This window comes from Hippopotamus amphibius, chromosome 9, assembly GCF_030028045.1.
Source record: "Hippopotamus amphibius kiboko isolate mHipAmp2 chromosome 9, mHipAmp2.hap2, whole genome shotgun sequence".
Classification (NCBI taxonomy): Eukaryota; Metazoa; Chordata; class Mammalia; order Artiodactyla; family Hippopotamidae; genus Hippopotamus; species Hippopotamus amphibius.
The window spans coordinates 123,422,135-123,442,578 of record NC_080194.1 but is presented as its reverse complement, the minus strand read 5'-3'; the positions used below and the strand labels follow the sequence as shown (position 1 = coordinate 123,442,578).

At 58.3% G+C, this 20,444-nt stretch overlaps 4 protein-coding genes across 8 annotated transcripts; 2 read left to right on the top strand and 2 right to left on the bottom strand.

The window, feature by feature from the left end:
* Window positions 1–6,028: 6,028 nt before the first annotated feature.
* On the top strand, window positions 6,029–13,632 carry BICDL2 (BICD family like cargo adaptor 2). Of its 3 annotated transcripts, XM_057748567.1 has the most exons (11): window positions 6,078–6,117; window positions 7,258–7,346; window positions 7,459–7,754; window positions 10,055–10,270; window positions 10,403–10,519; window positions 10,626–10,772; window positions 11,625–11,822; window positions 11,939–12,085; window positions 12,540–12,670; window positions 12,922–13,042; window positions 13,129–13,632. In XM_057748567.1, the coding sequence occupies exons 3-11, from the start codon at window positions 7,473–7,475 to the stop codon at window positions 13,288–13,290; spliced, it is 1,521 nt and encodes a 506-aa protein (XP_057604550.1). In that variant the 5' UTR covers window positions 6,078–6,117; window positions 7,258–7,346; window positions 7,459–7,472; the 3' UTR covers window positions 13,291–13,632. The 3 variants fall into 3 exon arrangements, with proteins under 3 accessions (XP_057604549.1, XP_057604550.1, XP_057604551.1); XM_057748566.1 differs by lacking the exon at window positions 7,258–7,346 and having other exon boundaries at window positions 6,029–6,117; XM_057748568.1 differs by lacking the exons at window positions 6,078–6,117; window positions 7,258–7,346; window positions 7,459–7,754 and adding an exon at window positions 7,776–9,790 and having other exon boundaries at window positions 13,129–13,631.
* Window positions 13,633–13,643: 11 nt separating this feature from the next.
* Window positions 13,644–16,464, bottom strand: THOC6 (THO complex subunit 6). Of its 2 annotated transcripts, XM_057748569.1 has the most exons (13): window positions 16,331–16,464; window positions 15,622–15,737; window positions 15,457–15,521; window positions 15,262–15,365; window positions 15,142–15,179; window positions 15,010–15,058; window positions 14,820–14,891; window positions 14,621–14,723; window positions 14,481–14,530; window positions 14,328–14,390; window positions 14,117–14,227; window positions 13,897–14,031; window positions 13,644–13,817 (listed from the first exon to the last, which is right to left on the bottom strand). In XM_057748569.1, exons 1-13 carry the CDS (start codon window positions 16,367–16,369, stop codon window positions 13,737–13,739), a joined length of 1,026 nt encoding a protein of 341 aa, XP_057604552.1. In that variant the 5' UTR covers window positions 16,370–16,464; the 3' UTR covers window positions 13,644–13,736. The 2 variants fall into 2 exon arrangements, with proteins under 2 accessions (XP_057604552.1, XP_057604554.1); XM_057748571.1 differs by lacking the exons at window positions 15,010–15,058; window positions 15,142–15,179.
* Window positions 16,465–16,734: 270 nt separating this feature from the next.
* HCFC1R1 (host cell factor C1 regulator 1) lies at window positions 16,735–18,097 on the top strand. 2 transcript variants are annotated; one of them, XM_057748572.1, is made up of 4 exons: window positions 16,739–16,867; window positions 17,179–17,235; window positions 17,349–17,477; window positions 17,720–18,097. In XM_057748572.1, the coding sequence occupies exons 1-4, from the start codon at window positions 16,773–16,775 to the stop codon at window positions 17,853–17,855; spliced, it is 417 nt and encodes a 138-aa protein (XP_057604555.1). In that variant the 5' UTR covers window positions 16,739–16,772; the 3' UTR covers window positions 17,856–18,097. The 2 variants fall into 2 exon arrangements, with proteins under 2 accessions (XP_057604556.1, XP_057604555.1); XM_057748573.1 differs by lacking the exon at window positions 17,179–17,235 and having other exon boundaries at window positions 16,735–16,867.
* A 230-nt stretch (window positions 18,098–18,327) lies between these two features.
* Window positions 18,328–20,384, bottom strand: TNFRSF12A (TNF receptor superfamily member 12A). The gene is made up of 4 exons (XM_057748574.1): window positions 20,228–20,384; window positions 19,373–19,477; window positions 19,028–19,162; window positions 18,328–18,942 (listed from the first exon to the last, which is right to left on the bottom strand). The coding sequence occupies exons 1-4, from the start codon at window positions 20,319–20,321 to the stop codon at window positions 18,887–18,889; spliced, it is 390 nt and encodes a 129-aa protein (XP_057604557.1). The 5' UTR covers window positions 20,322–20,384; the 3' UTR covers window positions 18,328–18,886.
* Window positions 20,385–20,444: the final 60 nt, after the last annotated feature.

The window sequence follows — 20,444 nt, the reverse complement described above, 5'->3', positions numbered from 1 at the left end:
GTACAACCATCTGTGATTGTTTCATACTGAGCCGTGGGTCCTGAATCAATCCAGATACGCCCTTCCACTCTGCAGACTCTAAACCAAAGAACAGCCCCTAACTTAGTGACTCCCACCTTCCATTTCAGTAAAGGGTCTTCAAGAAGGTGATGATACTGATCCACAGAAGGAAAACCCCTCCACACTGTCCTCCTGCTTCCAGGAATTTCTTGGGTTTACCCTTCCCCCACCTTAACTACCTTGCTGGTGACCTGAGGTCTCAGAGGTACTTAGAGTTGTCCCTGTGTGACTTGCTCCTCAGTGGGTGGCGTTAGGCTAGTGGCCAAAGCTCAGACTCACCAAAATCTGACCAGTATCAAGCTTCCACCCAGCACTCTCTCGCTCTCTCTCTTTTTTTGATGCTCTTTTTTTCTTTTTCTTTTCTTTTTCTTTTTCTTTTTTTTTTGGCTGCATTGCTGTGCGCAGGCTTTTCTCTAGTGGCGGCAATCAGAGGTTACTCTTCATTGCGGTGCCCGGGCTTCTCATTGCATTGGCTTATCTTGTTGTGGAGCATGGGCTCTAGGCACACGGGCTTCAGTTGTTGCAGCACGTGGGCTCAGTAGTTGTGGCTCTCAGGCTCAGTAGTTGCTCCGTGGCATATGGGATCTTTCCAGGCCAGGGCTGAAACCCATGTATGTTGCATTGGCAGATGGATTCTTTTTTTTTTTTTTTTTGGGTGGGGGGGGACACAATTTAACCCACTACATTCTTTTTTTAAATAAATGTATTTATTTATTTATTTATTTATTTATTTATGTCTGTGTTGGATCTTTGTTGCTGCACGTGGACTTTCTCTCGTCGCAGCAAGTGGGGGCTACTCTTTGTTGTGATGCACAGGCTTCTCGTTGTGGCGGCTTTTCTCGTTGCTGAGCACAGGCTCTAGGCATGCAGCCTCAGTAGTTGTGGCGCGTGGGCTCTAGAGTGCAGGCTCAGTAGTTGTGGTGCACAGGCTTAGTTGCTCCACAGTGTGTGGGATCTTCCCAGACCGGGGATCAAACCCGTGGCCCCTGCATTGGCAGGCAGATTCTTAACCAAGGTGCCACTAGGGAAGTCCCTGATATACATTTTTTCTATTATTTCACACCATGTTTGTCATCACAGTGGCAAAAATTAAAAAGTCTGATGATGCCAAGTATTAGCCAGCTATGGGCCAGATGAAACTCACACTCTGCTGATAGAAGTGTGTTTCCTGCTTGCTCCATGATGGCACCAAACTCTCGACACTACATTTGTTTCAGATGTGAAGACTGGTGAGGCCACACGTAGCAAGAGAGCAGGACTAGACTGATGCTTCACATAATGAGGCTTCCTGGAGAAGCAGGGCAGGTCCCCAAACAGGTCTGAAATGGGGCTTGAGAGAGTGAGGAGGAGCTTTCACTGTGGTCAGGGGGTGAGGCTGGGCTGAGGGCCGCTCCACACTGGCCAGGGCTTTCCTGAATTCCATTTTCCTCCTGGGCAAAGGAGTGAGCATCAGGGCCTTCTTATCAGCTTGCCCGGATGTGGGACACAGAGGAAAGAAGGAAGCCTGGGGCTTTCAGGCTATCAGCAAACATCAAAAATGAAGTTGGACTTTTGATTACAGAGTGTAAGTTCATACCTACCTTTTGGAAACCAGTTGGGCGATATTTAATAAAGCTGAAGAGCGTAACCTCTGTGGTAGATAAAAGATGGCTGCAAATTCTTTTCTACCCCTCCCGTGGAGAGGTGGAATCTACTCCTTTGCCCTGGAACCTGGGCTGACTCAGTGCCTTGCCTGACCAGTAGCATGCTGTAGAAGGGATGGTTCTGGGAGCTCCTGAGTCTTAAGAAGCCTGGCAGGGACTTCCCCGGTGGACCAGTGATAAAGAATCCTCCATCCAGTGCTGGGGACTCAAGTTCGATCCCTGGTCGGGGAACTAAGGTCCCACATGCCTCAAGGCAACTAAGCCTGGTGCTACAACTGCTGAGCTCGCGCGCCTCAACTAAAAAGCCCACACACCGTGGAGTCTACATGCCACGACTAGAGAAGAGAAAACCCGCATGCCACAACTAGAGAGAAGCCCTGGCGCTGCAACTAAGACCCGACGCACCCTCCCCCCCAGAAAAATTTAAATAAATAAATAGTAAGCCTTAAAAAAAAACAAAGAAAGAAAGAAAGAAAAAAGAAGCCTGGCAGCTTCTGCCCAGGCTTCTTGGAACCTCATTTTGGGGGAAGACAGCAGTGGCCACGTGAGGAGTCTGGGATGGCCTCACTGGGAGGAAATCCAGGCAGCCATGTGCAGAGGCTGCGCAAAGAAAGAAATACCATCTGGCCCCAGCTGACCCAGCCAGCTAGCTAGCCCAGGTGCCAGGTATGGGAGAGGAAGAACCATCTGACTACTCTGTCCCTGACCACCATCGCACCTGCAACTACATGAAATCCCGGCAGAACCCAGCCAATTCTCAAAACTCTGAGAGAGAAAACCAAATTGCTGTTCCAACCCTTTAAATGGTGGGATAGTTACTGCCCAGCAAGAGATCACTGGAACACCTCCCCCACTGATTCTACTCCCAGATGGAGGACAGCATAAAATTTCCACCCAGGTGTCCACGGAGATCTGTATACAAGGATGTGCATTAAAACATTGTTTATAACATTGAAGAAGTGCCAGAAGACTAAGTGTTCATTGATAGGAGAGTGGAGAAATACATCAGGGCATAAACATTGGATGGAATACCTTACAGCTGTTAAGAACAAACTAAATCTAAATACATCATCCTGGATAAGTCTGAGAACATTTTGGAAAACAGCTGCTTGGATTCTTCCCCCCAAAGTCAATGTCCCGAAAGACACATAAGAAGGCAAGGGGAGTATTTCAGATGAAAGGAGACCAACGAGAAAGGTTCAGCTGATCACAAGTGATACTGGTACTCAATTATGTAGGGGGGTATCTGCACCCTCAGAGATGCAAGCTGAAGTAGCCAATGGTTTAGCAAAATGTGTGCTAGTGTGTGTCACATAAGAGAGCAAGAAAGCAAATATGGCAAAATGTCCACCATTTGGGAGCCTAACTGGGGGGTACTCGTTGTGTTATTTCTGCAACTTTCCTTTAGGTTTGAAATTCTCAGCCCTATTGACTCCACTGATATGTACAATGGGGATTAATCTCAGCAGGATTATACTGGGTCAAAGCAGCCAGGCACAAAAGACTGCACGTCAGACTCAGACACGACTCCATTCAGGGACCGTTCTGAATGAGGCAAAGTAAAGCAGATCCATGGTTTCCAGGGGCTAAGACCTGGGGAAGGAGCATGGGGCGCTCTCTGTGGTGGATCCCAGGTCTGGGAGAGCAGCGTGGGAGAGATGCCCATGTCAGAGGCTGCAGGAGGAGCCAGCTCTGCCCACACCTTGATTTCGGACTTCTGGCCCCCAGAACTATGAAATAATACGCTTCTGTGTTTGAGCGGTCCAGCTGGTGGTAATTTGTTACAGCAGCCCTAGGTATTTTATTGACTACCTATCAATAAAGCCCATTTTTTTTTAATTGGGAAAAAACTTGGAAATATCAGGCTAAACGAAAAGAAAAAAAAAACTTACAGAACAATGTATTCAGTGTAAAACATTTTATAGGAAGGTTTATAAATGCCCCAAACAATACTAGTTATTGTTCATAGACTTTGTATATGTCGCAAAAGCCTGGAGGCGTCTTGGTCTGGAAGTGCCCCATTCCCTGGGTTGCCTCGATGGAGGAGGTGGGGTGTTCTGCTGGCTTCCACCGCCAAGCAGAGACTGCCTGAGTCCTTGTGAGGTCTGTGGAGGCTTCCCCAGGGAGAAGATGCTGGGACTCCAACACTAGGGGCCCAACAAGCGGTTGGGAAAGTGGGGGAGAGCGTTCAGGGCTTGGAGGCTCCAGGAAGCTGGCGTGCTTGGGGGTTGGCTGGAGACCAGAGTGCTGGGTTATCATCCCTGCTCTTATCTGGACATGTCTCAGCATCCCTAGGGCTTGCCTGGGGCCACTCTGTCCCTCTTATCCATCTTCACCTGGGATCAGCAGGGAGGCTGGGATAGGGGAGCTGGGGGACAGGGGAGGGACTGGAGGCCAGGGCTCAGGTCCAGCAGGGAGGCTGGAGGCCAGATTCAAATGTCCAGAGAATGACTGGGGCTGGGAGCCAGGCAAGCTGGGATGAGGGGTCGGCCATGCAGCCACAGACAAATCACTTTGCCTCCTTGAGCTGGTTACCTGTCTGTGAATGGTAATGACCCCATTTCATGAGGATGAAATACATTGTAATACATGTGGTGAGTCACTCCTTATGGCCCTGCTGAGGATCAGTAGGACAGCCCAAGTGCTGCTACTTCATCCTTACTGAATTCTCAGAACTCTGTAAGGTAGGAACTGTGATCATCTCCATTTTACAGATGGGGAAACTGAGGGCTGCAGAGGCAAGTCAGCTGAATGGCACCGGCACATACAGCTGATATGTGATCAAACTGGGATTTGGACTGAAGCCATGTGTTGCCAGCACCGGAGAGCAAAGCTCCTTTGCTGTATTGTTTTATTGGTGCATTTCTAGTTTATAGGTCTACACCCCCTCTGACCTCCTGGGTGGACCGTGAACCTTCTGGGAGTAGGGCCTTGACCACTTCATCTCCAAGTGAGCCCAGCCCCTGCCTGGCAGAAGGGGGGTTCAGGGAAGGGGTGCTGAGTGTGGGTGTGGTATAGGTGGGGCCCCCAGTGGTCCTGGCATTTGGAGGGAGTGAGGTGGCAGCACCAAGGCAAGGCTGGGGTATCTCCAGTCCTCTGAAGTCCACCAGGCTGTCCCACATGTGCTGTGGGAGGACGTGGTGGCCTTGCCTGGCAAGGCAGCCCACAGACGCCTTTGCAATGGAACTGGTGCCCCTGCTCTGTGCTGGCAGGAAACCTTGTCCCAGCCCAGGACGCAGGAGTCCCAGCCCCCCGACCACCCCTCCAAGGAGTCTTTGCATCCACTCCCCACAAGTCAGGAGTCCCAGCTCACATCTTCCTCCTGTTTTTCTAAGACTCAGCCGGATAAGACTCCAGCTCTCCAAGACTTAGAAGCCTTGACCCTGCAGCCAGAGGGGCTGGGGACCCAGCTGGTACTGGCTGGCAAAAGCTGATTATAGACATCTCTACCCATCTCCACATTCAAGGATGTCACGTCAGTAGCTTGAAATCAGCCTTGGAGGGAGCATTTACAGCACAGAAATTGGCAAAAGCAACAAATCAGGGCATTCTTTTTCCCCAGAGAGGTTGCTGTTAAAGTGTTACCAGCACACCACTGCTCCCAGCCCTCCATCTGTCCCTATTCACCAGGCTAGGAGCCCCTTTCACAGGGACCCAGGGAGCCCCGGAAGTCTGAGGAGACTCCCCCGCATGCTCAAGTTGCACTGGGCTGGATCCCAGATTCCAGGCCTGGATCCTCCCAGTCTCTACACCCAGACCTCTGCCCCTGACTCTGAGCAGCCTGGGAACTGACAGCCTCAAGTTGGGAGGCACACAGACTAAGGTGTGGTTACAGGCAAGTCACTCTAGCCATCCTCACCTGCATGGGAGGTGAGGGAATGGGAATCAGCGTAAGAGCACACACCCTGAAGTCACGCTTGTGCTGCTAACATTCAAGTTCTGTCCATGTGACCGCAAGCAAGTTAGATCCTCCCTGGGTCTCAGTTTCCTCATCTGTAAAATGGGGATAATAGTAGTTCCTGCTTCGTTAGGATGTCATGAAAGTAAACAAGTTACCCCCATATAAGAGCTTACTTAGCAGAGTGCTTAATACATGTTGGATTTGTTGTTATTGTTAATAACTCCCTATCCCACAGGGCAGTTGTGAGGGAAAAGGAGCTGACATCTATGCACGCAGCAGGCGCTCAATTAATGGGCCCTGTCGTTTGCTGATGGCAGCAAGGTGGGTCCCTGGCTCTGAGCTGGGTGGAAGAGATTTTCTTTAGGCCCCACCTGGCCATTCCGGCCACCAGGGGGCGCCCCAGCACCGCCCATGGCACCGCCCCCTCACCTGTGCGGGCAGTGCACCTGGCGCCGCCTCCGGAAGACGCGACCGCGGACCGCGGGGACCTCGGAGGGACCTCGGCGTCGTCGGGTGAGAGCCTAGGGGGCGCCGAGGACAGGGGCCGTTCGAGCTTTGGGCGGACCGGGCCGGGGCGAGGGGGCGCAGGCGGATGAGGCGGGACAGGGGTGGCCGGGTCGGACTCCAGGGGCAGGGAAATGGGGGACGCGAGCAGGAAGGAAGGCAGGAAGGAGGTGGCTGGGCTTTTTACGCCTAGGGTTGGGGGTCGCGGGGCTGGGGACCCTGACGCCTGGGTTGAGGTTCTAATAACTGGTAGCTCGGTGCGGGGAGGAGTGAGGAGGAGGGACGCCCCGAGTCCCAGAGCGGTATTGGGCCTTCAGCGGCCTCGTCAGGGAGACCCCCAGTCTGGCTGGGGGGCAGTTGGGCTGGGACTAACGCTGACGCCTGGGCCTGAGAGTGGACCTGGGGTCGGACACCTGGCGAGGGGAGGAGGGGAAGGGACAGGTGTATGCCGGCGCGTAGGGGGTGGGGGAACCTCAGGAGTACTGGACGGGGGGTAATATGGGGAACATGCCAGGGAAGCCCCGTGTGTCCCCTCCCTCCTGAGCCCCGAAGCCCCTGAACTGCAGGCCCTGGAGGCCCTAGGGGAGCAACACCAGTCTCCCCTCCCCAGGGCCGGGCGGGAAGTAAACAGAAACCTGGAGTGGCTGGGCGGCAGTGCTGGCACAACCTGTTACCTCGCCCGCCTGCATGCCCCGGGGCCTGGGAACTGGGGGACTGGGGCCACCAATCCAGAATGGGCAGGCTGAGGGTCTGAGCACCCGAGTTCCGAGGGATGGGGACCTAAGAAAGAAGGAAAACAAGGGCCAGGAGGGCTGGGGGGCTGGGAACCTGGGCCTGGACTTCTGGAATGGGAGGGAGCTGGATTTCTGGGGGCTCAAGGCTCAGGACACCTAAATTCTCAAGGCCCTGGATTCTTGGGAGAAGGAGCTGGTCTCATCCCTTACTCCCAAGAACTGGGTTCTGGGAAGAGTTTCCCAGCTGGTGAGGGGCTAGGAGCCAGAACAGCTGGGTCCTGGGAAGAGGGGGGTGGGGACTGTTACTGGGGTGGCCTGTGGTCCTGGAGCACTAGGACAAGGTTTCCTGGGGGCAGAAAACTTCTGCCAGAGGCAGAAGTCTGGACAGCTCTTTTCCTGCTTCTCCCTGCCTCAGTTTACCCTGGGGACATCAACGGGACTGGGCAGCCAAGACACAGATCATTAACCCTCCATGGCTGCAGGACCCAGAGGGCCAGTGGGCAGGTGAAGAACTGGAGGAAAGCCACGTCTTGGCCAGCGGGTGGAGAACCCCTTTGGGCTGCAGAGTAGAGTGTCCTGCAGCTACCTCTCCCCACAGACCTACCTGTCCCCACAGACGCTGCAGGCACCATGAGCTCCCCAGAAGGGCCCAGCTTCCCGTCCGGGCTGCTCTCAGGGGGCGCCTCCCCCAGCGGCGATGAGGGCTTCTTCCCCTTCGTGCTGGAGCGGCAGGACTCATTCCTGGGAGGGGGCCCAGGGCCTGAGGAGCCGGAGGACCTGGCCCTGCAGCTGCAGCAGAAAGAGAAAGACCTGCTATTGGCCGCAGAGCTTGGCAAGATGCTTTTGGAGCGCAATGAGGAGCTGCAGCGGCGGCTGGAGACACTGAATGCCCAGCACTCTGAGCGTGAGGAAGTGAGCTGGCAGCAGAGGGCAGGGCTGGGGGCATGGAGGACAGGTGGCAGGGACCAGGCAGGGGGGTCAGGGGGAAGAAAGCTGGGCTGGGGGATGCCTCTGGAACAGCAGTTCAGGGCTGGGACCAGTCTCCCTGGCAGTGTTTCCCAATGGTTAAGAACATGGGTTCTGAAGGCAAGTCAAGACCTGGGTTCAAATCCCTGCCTGGCTGTGTGACCTTGGGTAAGCTGCTGGCCCTCTCTGAATCTCGGGTCTGGCTCCTCGGCAGTATTGCACAATCCCAGCCAACAGATCCTGACACCATCTCCCTGCCTGGCTCTGGGCTAAGCACCTTCCATGCATTGTCTTGGTCGATTCTCACCTTGTTCTGGGAGATACGAACAGTTCCTTCTGCCCAGGTGTGGTCAGCCACACTCTTACCCTGGGGGTCACATCTGGTCCCCTAAACACCCTGGACGCCACTGACTCCTGTATCCATGTCATCGGTCCCACACACTCCCCACCTGGCCACCTAGTGGGCATCTCAACATAAGTGACACTGGATCCCGTGACCCCATCCCCTGCTGTCCCCACCCCAGCTTCCCACCTCAGTCCCAGAGCCTGCGCATCTCCGTGATCTCTCTCCTCCCACACTGGCAAGCCCTGTTGATTCTTCTTCAAAACTAGATTCTGAGTCTACCAACTTCTCATCATCTCTTCAAGCTGGCTGCAGCCCCATCATCTGCCCCAGACACTGCAGTCACCTCCTCACTGGTCCCCAGCTTCCACTCTTGCCCCCTGAGCCCCTTCTCCATGGGGCAGCCAGAGGGATTCTCAAAAATTGCAAGTCAGATCATTTCAGTCATTTCCCAGAATCTCCCAACAGCTCCCTCTCACATTTAGAATGAAACTGAAACTCCTTCCCATGTGACCTCCCTAACCTCATCTCAACCACAGGGTCCCTCCTCTGAGGGGGCCTTTTTTCAGCTCCCTGCGCAACCCACACTTATTACCTCAGGGCCTTTGCACTTGCTGTCCCTTGCTTCCTTCTTGCCCTGCAGGCGTCCACAGACATCACTTCCTCCTGAAGGAGACCCCACCCCACCCTGCTCCTCTTCATCACTTCCCAGGGTTTCTTTAGAGCCCTTAATGTCTCCGCTCTGAAACTACCTGGTTCTAGTATGTGTCCATCTGCCTCTGGGCTCTAAGCTGCTTCAGGCAGGGAACTTGGTGGTCTCACTTACTGCTGACAGCCAGACTCCAAAACAGGGCGAGCTCAGGAAATATTGGATGGATGGATGGATGGATGGATGGATGGATGGATGGATGGATGGATGGATAGATGGGACTTGGAGATATTGAGGAATTTGCCTGACCACAAAGCAGCAGCAGAACTGGGCACCGTCCAGGACAATCAGACCCCGAACCTGTAGGCTTAATCCTAGAGCTGTGTTGCCCCCATGGTATTTGGTTAAGGGCTTGGCTGCTTGGGTTAGAATCCCTGCTCCACTAACTCACTGTGTGTCCTTGGGCAAGACATTTAACCTCTCTGAGGCCCAGTTTCCTCATCTGTAAAATGAGGATGTTAAGGATTCTAACTCTCGTGGAGTAAATAAAATAATATAGGTAAAGCACTAGCACAGGCCCCAGCAGGAGTGCCTGCTAATCAATGTAGCAGCTGTGGTTAGCATCATCTTCCTGTGTGGAGAGTCTAGAGGAGGGGGGCTGGAGGGGGGCAGACGCTGGCCCCCTGACGTGCCTGCCTCCCCAAGCTGGGCATCTGGGTGTGCCAGGAGCGTCCCCCTGCTGGTTAGACAGGTTTGGGAGGGCAGCAGAGGCGTGGGGCCAGGGTGCGGCTGACCAGGGTTAATTAGAGGGAGCTGGCCAGGAGGAGCTGCGGGAGAGGGGCTGAGCAGAGGCTGAGCAGAGGCTGAACCGCCAGAGCCCCTGGAACACAGGTGTGTGAGGCCATGGGCCGGGGCTTCAATGCTGCCAGACTCAGGCGCCAGAAACGGCACCTGCGACCTCGGGTCCAGAAGCCCCGGCAGCACCCAGAGGTGAGTGGGCATCAGGGAGCCTGCCCAACTCCAACCCAGGGTCAGTCCCTCCTGGAAACTTCTCTCTACTGTTCCCTGTCCTCCTCTACTGTCTGAGGCTGTGTCTGCCCTCTCTTCCCACTCCCTCCCCTGCTCTTTTGTTTCTGGTTTTCAGGCCTGTCTCAGAACCCAACCCCCTCAGACTTTCTTTGGGTCTCTGTCCCTCTGTGTCCCCTCCAGTCTCACCTTTCCCAATCTCTGACCCTCTGTCCCGACTCCCCACAGCGGCTGCAGCAGGAGAACCACGAGCTCCGCCGGGGCCTGGCAGCCCGGGGAGCTGAGTGGGAGGCCAGGGCTGTGGAGCTGGAGGGGGACGTGGAGGCCCTTCGGGCCCAGCTGGGGGAGCAGCGTTCTGAGCAGCAGGACAGCGGTCGGGAGCGGGCACGGGCCCTTGGTGAACTCAGTGAACAGAACCTCCGGCTCAGCCAGCAGCTGGCCCAGGTGGGAGAGCCCTGACCCCAGGTCCCTGGGCAAGGAGGGGGCAGATGCCTGGGTCCCAGTGGGGGTGAGTGTGCTGGGCTTGGTGTTGCGGCTTGGGCCAGCTGAGGGCTCCACTGCCTCCCCCACCCCCAGGCCTCCCAGACTGAGCAGGAGCTTCAGAGGGAATTGGATGGTCTTCGGGGGCAGTACCAGGCTCAGGCCCTGGCTGGGGCAGAGCTGAGGACACGGCTTGAGAGTCTGCAGGGGGAGGTGAGTGCCGCCTGGGGCTGGGGGTCTGTTGAGCCGGGAAGGTTGGCCTGGGGGGTGTCTGGGCCCGGCCTAGCCCTTCCACTCCAGCTCTGAGGCCTTTTCCCAGAATCAGATGCTCCAGAGTCGCCGGCAGGACCTGGAGGCCCAGATTCGAGGTCTGCGTGAGGAGATGGAGAAGGGCCAGGGCAGGCTACAGGCTACACAAGAGGAGCTGCTGCTGCTACGGCGGGAGAGGCGGGAGCACCATCTGGAGGTGCCTGGTGGAGCGGGGGTGGGCGGGTGCATCCAGCCAGGGCTTTGGCCAATGCCTCAGGGCTTCCTGGGAGAAGACACCAGAGCTGGGTCACTGAGGACCCTAGCAGCTGGGCCAGAAGAGCACAGGCATTAGCCCAAGGACAAGTGCGAGCCATGGAAAGCTATTGAGCAGCGGCAATACTCTTAGAATGCATCAGAGACTGGCAGCTGGGAGGCTAGGGATGGGCCTGAGGCCAGAGCTCAGGGCAGAGATGATGGGGACCTGAACCAGGTCTGGGCTGTGAAAATGGAGAAAAGGAAATGAAAAGAGGCAGTATGCCTTGATGTTTGAGATCTCAAGAGTTTGCAGTTTGGGGTCAAATTACCCGGGTTCTTATCCCAGGGTCCCTTCCTACTATTGTGGGACACCAGCCTCAGTTTCCCCATCTGTGAGATGGAGGGGTAATGGTACACGGCTGTGGTGAGGGTGTGAGACACTCAGCATATCGCTTAGAAGAAAGGATCAGTCAATGCTGGATGATAGCATTGGTGAGAGTTAGAAGTCAGGTCGGGGAAGGGGGCGGGGCTTTTCGATGTGGCCTGATGGGGTGGGACTGGAGGGAGGATGATGGGAGACTTTGAAGCTGCTTTATAGGTGAGGAAATTGGTGTCTGCCGAGGGGAACTGCGCGGCCCATGGCCGCCCAGCGATCCGGGAATGGGAGCCGACTTCAGCGCTGGCCTGGCTGACGCGCGGGGCGGCCTGACTCTCTGCGGCGCGCCGGCGCCCCCTGTGGGCCGGCCGCGGGATGCCGGTGGCGGGAGCACCTGGCTGACCGCCCTTACTTGGCTTGGTGGTGGGTCGGTCACAGCTGGAACGCTCGCGCTCGGAGGCGGGGGAGGCACTGAGCGCGCTGCGGAGGCTGCAGCGGCGCGTCTCGGAGCTGGAGGAGGAGTCGCGCCTCCAGGACGCCGACATCTCGGGAGCCTCGCTGCAGTTAGAGCTTGCCCATAGCATCGACAGCGACAAGGACCGAGACCAGAACACGGACAGACGTGGAGATGCTCTGGTAAGCTCTTGGTCCAGCAGCCCCCACACGTACCAACCAGGAAGGCTGCAGACTCCGCCCCTCCTTTTTTTCCCAGGAGCTTTGACATTGCACTGACCAGTTTCTTTGGTGAACAGGCCACTCTGTCCCCGGATACCCTAGAGGCGTCCTGCCACCAGCCTCCCCAGGAGGAGAGTTTGGAGCCTCCCAGGAAGCAAGCATCCCTGAGCCCAGCGGAGATATTAGAAGAGAAGGAGGCGGAAGTGGTCAGGTTGCAGGATGAGGTGAGGGGAGCATAGTACTGGATGCAAAGCCCTTCTCAATGTCAGTATCTCTTTCCCATCTACACCTCCGAGCCTTTGCTCACGAATCCCCCTCTACCTGGAGAGCCCTTCATCCCAACAAACTTGCAGTGTTTCAAGAGCCAGCCTGTATGTCACCTCCTCCAGGAAACTTCCTGGACTACACTACCCCTTTAGTCCCAGCTCCCAATGCTTCTCCATGCATCCTTCCTGCAGGCTTATACCACCCATCTAGCCCCGACCCACCCCACCCCGCTAGGCGCTCAGAAGATTCATCTCCACACAGGACCACAGCTGTGTGGGTTGTCTGTGGAGCTGGAGGGGGATTGGGGGGAGGGGCGGGAGGGCGGCGAGCTGGAGTCTGGGCTGCCTGGAAGAGCAGGAGCTGGGACACCCAGGGGTCTACCTGCCTCTCTGCACCTTACCCTGCCCGCAGATGGCGCTGCAGCGTGCAGAGCTACAGTCCCTGCGGGAGGAGCTGCAAAGGCAGAAGGAACTGCGGACGCAAGGGGATCCCGAGGAGGCCTTAAGCGGCGCCCTCTCGGATCGGGACGAGGCCGTAAACAAGTGAGCATCTGCTACCATCCAACACCGCCCCAGAGGGGCTAAAGGCCCCCAGGACACTCTGGCCTTTCTAGGCCTCGGATTCCCCACACGAATGCTATAATTATCCTCACTCCGACGCAAGGGCCCTCTGACCTCCCTGGCTTCGGTATTACCGGCCTCAATCCCGCCTGGGTCCAGGAGCCCCCCCATTACTCCTGCTCGCTGAGGTCCCAGCTCCCTCGGACCTGCTCTCTGTCCCTCTGGCCTTGCAGGGCTCTGGAACTGTCCCTGGAGCTCGGCCGTGTTTCTCTGGAGCGGGACTCCCTCTCCCGGGAGCTGCTTCGCACCATCCGCCAGAAGGTGGCGCTGACGCAAGAGCTGGAGGCCTGGCAGGTGAGGGGCGGGGCCAGCAGAGGGGGGCCAACGTGGGCGGGGCCGAACGCTGACCCGCCCCGCCGGCCCCGCCGCCCCGCCCGCAGGACGACATGCAGGTGGTCATCGGACAGCAGCTGCGCTCCCAACGCCAGAAAGAGCTGAGCGAGGTCGGATCCGCCCCGCGTCGCGCCCCACAGCGCTTCTCGCTGCGCCTGGGCCCTGGGCCCGCCGGCGGCTTCTTCAGCAACCTCTTCCGAAGGACCTGAGAGCTGCGTCCAAAGGGCCGCCTTTGCCCTCTTTGGCACACTTTCCTCCTCTGGCCAACAGAGCGACGGGCCCCGCTTGTATGCCAAAGGTGGTTGGTGCCCTCCCCGCCCCGAGAGGCTGGGCAAGGGCTCACTGGGAGCAGGGGCCAGCTTTGGGGACCAGGGACCCCAGATGGGTGGCAGGGGCAGGTGTGGCAGAGCTGTTTTTCGAATCTATATAGGTCTTTTCTAGGCACTAGGCCCTCTGGCATGCTCCAGGACAGAGGTGGGGGTGGGTATTTATGTATCAAGATCAGACAGAGTAATATATAAATCATTATACCAACTTGGCCTCCATTCTTGGGAAGAAAACACATGAGAAAAAAGCCCCAAAATTTATTTGTATTAAAAAAAAGAAGAAAAAACACTCCAAACCCCTGAGATGGAGGTGGGGGTGTTGCTGGAGGTCAGAAGGACAGGGAGAAAGCTCGGTAGCCCAGATTGGTGAAGACATCCACCCTGCAGCTGTTGCCTGCGGCTGTCAGGACCTAGAGGCAAGAGGGGAGTGACTGACCTGCCCATATGTCCTGGCCTCCCAGGATCCCCACCACCCCTTGTTGGACCCACCTTGCACTCAGGGGCTGCTGGTTGCTGGTTGAGGCTGAGGCTCAGCAGCCCTGGGGAGGAGCCAGGCACCTGGGCCTTGAGCTCCCCACTCAGCTGCCACTGGTTGACACAGCGACCCTGTCCAGCTGATAGAATCTGTGGAAGACAGGGAGGGGGCTCAGGGTTCAGGGCTGGAGGTGGAGCAAGGCAAGGCTGGCAGAAGCAAGACAGAGCGCCTCACCAGGTCCTGGTAGAAGGTGACGTGCTTCTGTGGTGCCCGCATGGGGAAGACGGTGGTGGGTGTGGAGGATCGGAGATGCCAGAGGGTGAGTGCTGGGCCACCTCCACAGACCTGGGCAGAAAGGTAGGGGTCCCCAGCTGCCGTGAGCCACAGGCCCTCAGCTGGACAGGGCCCGGAGTTGCCACCCCATCCTGCACACTGCCCGGCTCACCATCCAGTCTGAGTCAGTTGCCAAACATCCAATCCAGCGCCCATTGTGGGGCCTTGAGCACTCCTGGGTGGGAGGAGGAGAAGAGAGGAGGTGAAGACACCGGAAATACCCAGGAAGGAAGAAGGAAGAACAGAGCATGGGGTGTGCCTTCACCTCGTGTTTGTAGACCTCGATCGTCTGGACCTCCTTGGCCGTGCGGAGGTCTGTGGGGAGGAGAAAGATGAAAGGCAGGTACCCTGCCTGCCCCAGCCTCCCTCACCACCATCTTTCCCTACAATCAGACACTCCCTTACCCCAAAGCCGCACGGCCCCATCCTCGCCACCCGACAGCACCTCAGGGCTCCGCTCCCGCAGTGCCAGGCAGTGGATGTAGTCTGTGTGGCCCCGGAAGGCCCGCTGCGGGAAGAGGGGCAGTATCGAGACAAGATCCAGGAGGGATGCTGCTGCTTCCACTCCCTCGCCCCTGCCACTCTAGCTCCACAGCCCTCTCACCATGAAGGCCCCCGTCTCAAGGTCCATCGTATGTAGCTGACAGTCTCCCCCCGCCAGGATGAGGGAATTCTCCTGCAGAAGAATGCAGGATGGGGTCAGAAGTCAATATCAAGTCAGGACAGGGAGAGAAGGATCAAAATTTGTGCCAAAAACAAGGCAGGGTAGAGCCCCAATTACAAACGGTTCGAACCTTGGGGACGAGAAGCAAAGCATTGATCTCAGGTACTTCCAGGCTGGTTCTGGGGGAGGGAAAGCAGAATCAGCTCTGGTGAAGTGGTACCTTCACCCCTACATGCCCTCTGCCCACATGGCCCTGGCTCACCTGTATGGGGGCTGACGACGCCACAGCTCCTTACAGCCCTTCATGGAGGGAAACACTGGGTAACCTCAAAGGCTCTATCTGGGTCTAGGCACTTCCCCCTTCCCCCAGCTCCACACTCACCTTCTTAAGGATCTCTGCCCAAAGCCAGGCCTTCACCTCCCCATCCCCAGCACTGAGCAGATGTCGATCAGTGGAGACCATGCTGTAGACAGGACCATCGTGGGCTAAATAGAAGTACAGAACTTGAGTGACCCCATCCTGCTCTTCTTGTTCACCCGGGGGGTTCCCTAAGCCAGACTCAATGGCTGCACCCACCTTGGAAGGTCACCATGGGCTTCTTACTTTCCTCTTTGGCTTCGGAGCTCAAAGCAGCAGACAAGCTAAAGGGAGAGGGGCCTGAGAGTCAGAAGCAGGGAGCATCAGCCCCAGGAGGGCCAAGTGCCAGAGCTAATGGATAGTGGGGAGCAGGGGTAAGGATACCTAAAGATGGCTATCTGCCCGTAATTGTTGCCAGCCGCCAGGAACTTCCCACAAGGTGAGACACTCTGAGAGAAAACGGTCATGTGCAGCCGCTGCAGGGCCTGAAATACTTCCATCTGTGGAGAGAGGCTAGATGAAGGCTGGCTGGGGTGTCTGGGACCCCCTGATCCACACACTCTTTCCTGCTTCCCCTGCCACAGTCCAGCTTCCCACCGCCGACTTCTCAGTTCTCCTTTGAGATAGCCCACCAAGTGGGCACCTGCTCATATAGTCCCAGGGGTGGCTCCAAGGAGGTGAGGAAGGGGAGAGTTGAGGCTTGATGCCTAGTGGAACTTTGACCTAGGATTCAGGTTTCCTCTCCTCCAGGTTTCCTCAACTGTCAAAAGGAGCTCACGGGAGATTCTGTCACGGTTAGATGAGCTGCGGCATACAAACAGCTTCGCACAGGATTGCATCGGAGAAACCGCTTAAAAAGTGGCTCTATTACTCCGATGAGGAAAAACGTACTGACTCCTAATCCGTATCCTCCGACGTACATGTTAGGCCCATGAGATATTTCTGGGTTACTCTCCCTCCCTGGGTCAGAATCCGAGTGCCACCAACAGCCCATGCAAAACAGGGCTCAGGGCACGACTCCTTGCCAGCCCCTTCGGAGCCGGGCATGGACTACAAACCCCAGAAGGCACCGCGCATCGCACCACCCCCTCACCTGACCCAGAGGCATCGCTTGCGGCACGGCTCGCTCCATTTCGAAAACTAAAAGTCCCAGAGTGCTCTGCGTACGAGGCGGTCTCACGAGTCCGGAAGTGCCGGCGAGCACCTCCCCTTCGCGGCGCTTCACCTCCTCAACGCCGTTGGCCGGCCCGGCGTGAAGGCGTCCGCCAAGTAACCCGAGTCCCAGGAGCGTAGGTGACCGCCGAGAAGGTCCCAACACTAAATAGCGCCCTCCTCAACCCCGCTACGTCGGATCCCCTCCCTCACCCCGCTGAGCGGACCCGCCTTCCAGCCGCGTGCAGTCCGTCTTCCGCGCCTGCGCGGAACCTGACCGCGCGCCCGCCTAAAGCCACGCCCCATGCGTTGAGCCACGCCCTCGGAGGCTCCGCCCCTGTCGCCCGGATCCCACCCCTCTTCCCGCAGGCCCCCGAACCCCAATGATCCTGCAGCAACCCCTGGAGCGAGGCCCCCAGGGTCGGGCCCAGCGCGACCCGCGGGCCGCCTTGGGGGCATCCCGAGGCCTGGACGCGAGGTGTGTGGGGGGGCCCTGGGTGGGCCTGGCCCAGGGGCCCAGGAGCTTTGGCTAGGGCTTCAGGGCTGGTCTGCAGGATGACACGCGGTGGGGTTTATCGGCAGGGCTTGGGCATGAGCTAAGACAGGGTTGGAGACTGGGGGCAGACCTCCGAGGCAGGCTTCTGGATGGTCTGGGAAAGGGGATGACTTAGGCGTCAGCTGAGACAGGGTTGGGCTAGGGGCTCCTGGCTGACGCTACAGGCTTAGCCGGGCAGATCCTGGGGATGGGGCCAAGAGGGTGGGGTGCTCCTGGCTCTCTTTTCTTCCCAGCTCCCCTCTCCGAGGAGCTGTGCCCATGAGCACCAAGCGGCGCCTGGAGGAGGAGCAGTGAGTTTGGGGGCAGGGAGGGACTCCCAACAAGACCTCTGTCACCTCAGGTCCCCATCAGACTATCTGTCCTCTGAATATCCCAGCCTGCCTGCCTCCCCGTCTCTCCCCAGGGAGCCCCTACGCAAGCAGTTCCTGTCTGAGGAGAACATGGCCACCCACTTCTCTCGACTCAGCCTGCACAATGACCACCCTTACTGCAGCCCTCCCATGGCTTTCCCCCCAGCTCTGCCCCCACTCAGGTAGGCACCATCCACAGTCCACCGGCTGGGCCTTCTGGAGGATCACACCCAGTCCTCAGAGCCAATCTCCAGGCTCTGCCTCATCCTGCTATTTTTAGTTTCTAGCCAACCTCTGTTGTTTCCCTACTTGGCTCCTTGGAAGGTGCCAGCAGTCTAGGAGCCTCTGGGGCCTGGACCAGGTGGGGTGTGGCTCTGCCAGGCCAGCCTCAGCCCTGTGCCCTGACTGTCATTTCCTCTTCCAGAAGCCCTTGCTCTGAGCTGCTTCTCTGGCGCTACCCTGGAAACCTGATCCCCGAGGCGCTCCGGCTCCTGAGGCTGGGGGACACCCCCACCCCCCACTACCCTGCAACCCCAGCTGGGGACATAATGGAGCTCTGAGTGCTGGGGGGCAATGTCCCTGCCCACCTTCCTTCTTCCCCACAACAGGGGAGAACAGCACTCCCACAAAGGGACCAGCTGTACTGCTTTTCCTCCAGACCAGACCTCTGGGCACCAGGACCTTCCCCCAACAGAGGACACTGAGCACCACAGAGCCCTGGGGTGGTAGGGGCAGGAGCATGGGAAGGGAGCCTTCCCCACCAGAGAACTGAATAAAGATTGTGGAGCAAATGTAGGCTTCAGTCTGGAACCCAGGGCCTTTGGGAAAGGGAGGGCAGGGCAGGGGTGCTGGATGCTGAGGTTTCTCCTCAAGATATTCCCTGGAAAACGGTCAGGGCCCGGCCAGGTCCTGGCAGGCGGGCTCAGGCATTGAGAATGTGTGAGTCAGAACCTCACCCCCACCCCCGCGGCTGACTCACTCCTCCCTCCAGCTCTGGGAAGTCAGGCTGGGATCATGCCACTCTCCAAACCATTTAAAGTTAAAGATTCTTTTATTAATAAATTCTCTCCCCCTCCAAACTTTCTCCCCAAAATAAATATCTCCCCCCTTTTTGGGGTTGAAGGGGTAGTGTCTTAGGGCCAGCCCTGCTAGAGGGCCAGCCCCCTAGTGTTGGGAACAGGTCCCTAGCCCCCCAGGCTGAGACCCCGTGTTGGAATTTCAGTACATCTGAGTGGGTGGGGCCTGGTGTTGTCTGTCCCTCAGGTCAGCCTGGCCCCCAGGCCATGGTGGGGGTGGGGGGACCCTTGTGCAAATGCTGCAGTTCCTTAGTGTCAGCTGTCTGGCCTGAGCCAGCCAGGGTCTCCTTTTCTATTCTGGAGCCAGAGACAGGGCAGTCAGACACCTTGGAAGGCCCTTCTGAAGCCTGGCCCAGGTCTCAGAGAGGTGATTCACTGTCCCGCATCCCTCCACACCCCTGTGGTTGGAGCAGCCTGGCTTTGGCTGTGTCTGGGAGGCTGGGGCTGGCTCCAGAATGAATGAATGAATGAATGCTGAGTGGGCGCAGCCTCCTGCTGACAGGGGGCGCTCACTGTCACTGGATCAGCGCCACGCCAGGACAGCCGTCCCCACCGGTCTCCTCGATGGGGGCTGCAAGATAAGAAGAGGGGCGTCAAAAGCGGGGGAGATGTTGAAGAATGATGGGGGGGCATCGTGCGGGCGGGGGCACACTTACTGGTAAACTTCTCTCTCCTGCGGCACCGTCTCCAGACCAGGAAGCCGGAAAGCAGCCCCAGAACAAGGGCCAGGCTCAGGGCACCCCCCAGGATGGGCCACAGCAGCCTGAAGGAGGCTGGAGGGGCCGCAGAGCCTGGAGGTGGGACTCCAAGTCAGACCTCGCCCCTCTGCAGACCAGCCCCGCCCCCGAGATCCTTTCCTCCACCATGGTCCCTACCCCAGTCAGAGCCCCTTCCTCACTCCAGCCTTCCCCCGACTAATTCCCCAGATCTGCTCCCCTCTCCACCCAGCATCCCTCTCCCCGAGTTTGGGATCGCTCGCCTCTGGCCCAGCCCCAACTCACAGCCCAGGCAGAAGTCGCTGTGCGGTCGCGCGGGGCACGATGCGCAGTCCATGCACTTGTCTAGGTCCGCGCTCCAGGAGCTGCCGCGAGAGCAGGGGGTGGTGCCTGGGGAGGGGGCCGCGGGTCAGAGGCTGGGGGCGGGGCGCGGCTATTTTGGGGGCTGAGGTCAGGGTCCGCCGGCTCGAATAACGTGAGTCACCGGCGCCCTCCCTCCGCATTCTTCACAGGTGACCGCACGGCCCGACCGGGACACGGCAGCGCGGGGGAGAGGGGGGCGTAGTGCGGGACGCTGGGGGTGGGGGTTCAGGTCCCCATAACCGCCCCCCCCCCCCCGCCGCTGGCGGGTGACTCATTCCTGGGCACCGGGCCCGACCCCGGTCCCTCCCCCCGCATAGCTGGGCACTGAAGTCACCGGATGGAAGGGGGCACCCCACATGGTATGGGGGCCCAGACCTCCGTGCCTCTGAACACCCCCCGAACTCTTCGGTCAAGAGGGGTGGGCAGACCCGGTATTGTTCAGGCTGGGGGCGTGTCGCCTTACCGCACGGGACATCCCTCCCTCAAACTTTCTTTCTCCACTTCCGAGTCCAGACTCTCAGGACAGAAGCCTCCCCCATCCCCCAAGCTGGACAGGCGGGAAACTGGGGCTCGGAATACGGATGAAGGTGAGAGCGAGATGGGACCTCTCCCGACCAGGGAGCGCGGTGTCTGGAGACCACCTGACGCTGGACCCTCGTGTCCGCCTAGTCCCCCCAGTTCCGCCCCCTCCTCTCGGCCCCCAATGCCGGCTCCCAGATCCCGGACCAGGGATTCCCCCGGCCCCCAAGCCCTCCCGCCCAGCCGGGCCTGGCATACCTGGCACTCGCTCCCCGGCCGCGGCGCGCAGCAGCGCCAGCCCGAGCCCCAGCCCGAGGAGCCGCAGCAGCGGGCGTAGCGGGCTGGGAGACATGCTGTTCGTCGCGCGGCTGCAGCGGTCTGCCCTAGCCACCCGCGGACCAGGGCAGACAGCGGCCGCCCCGCCCCCGCCCCCGCTTTCCGGGGCGGATCCCTCGCCTCTGCCCGCCCCATGATC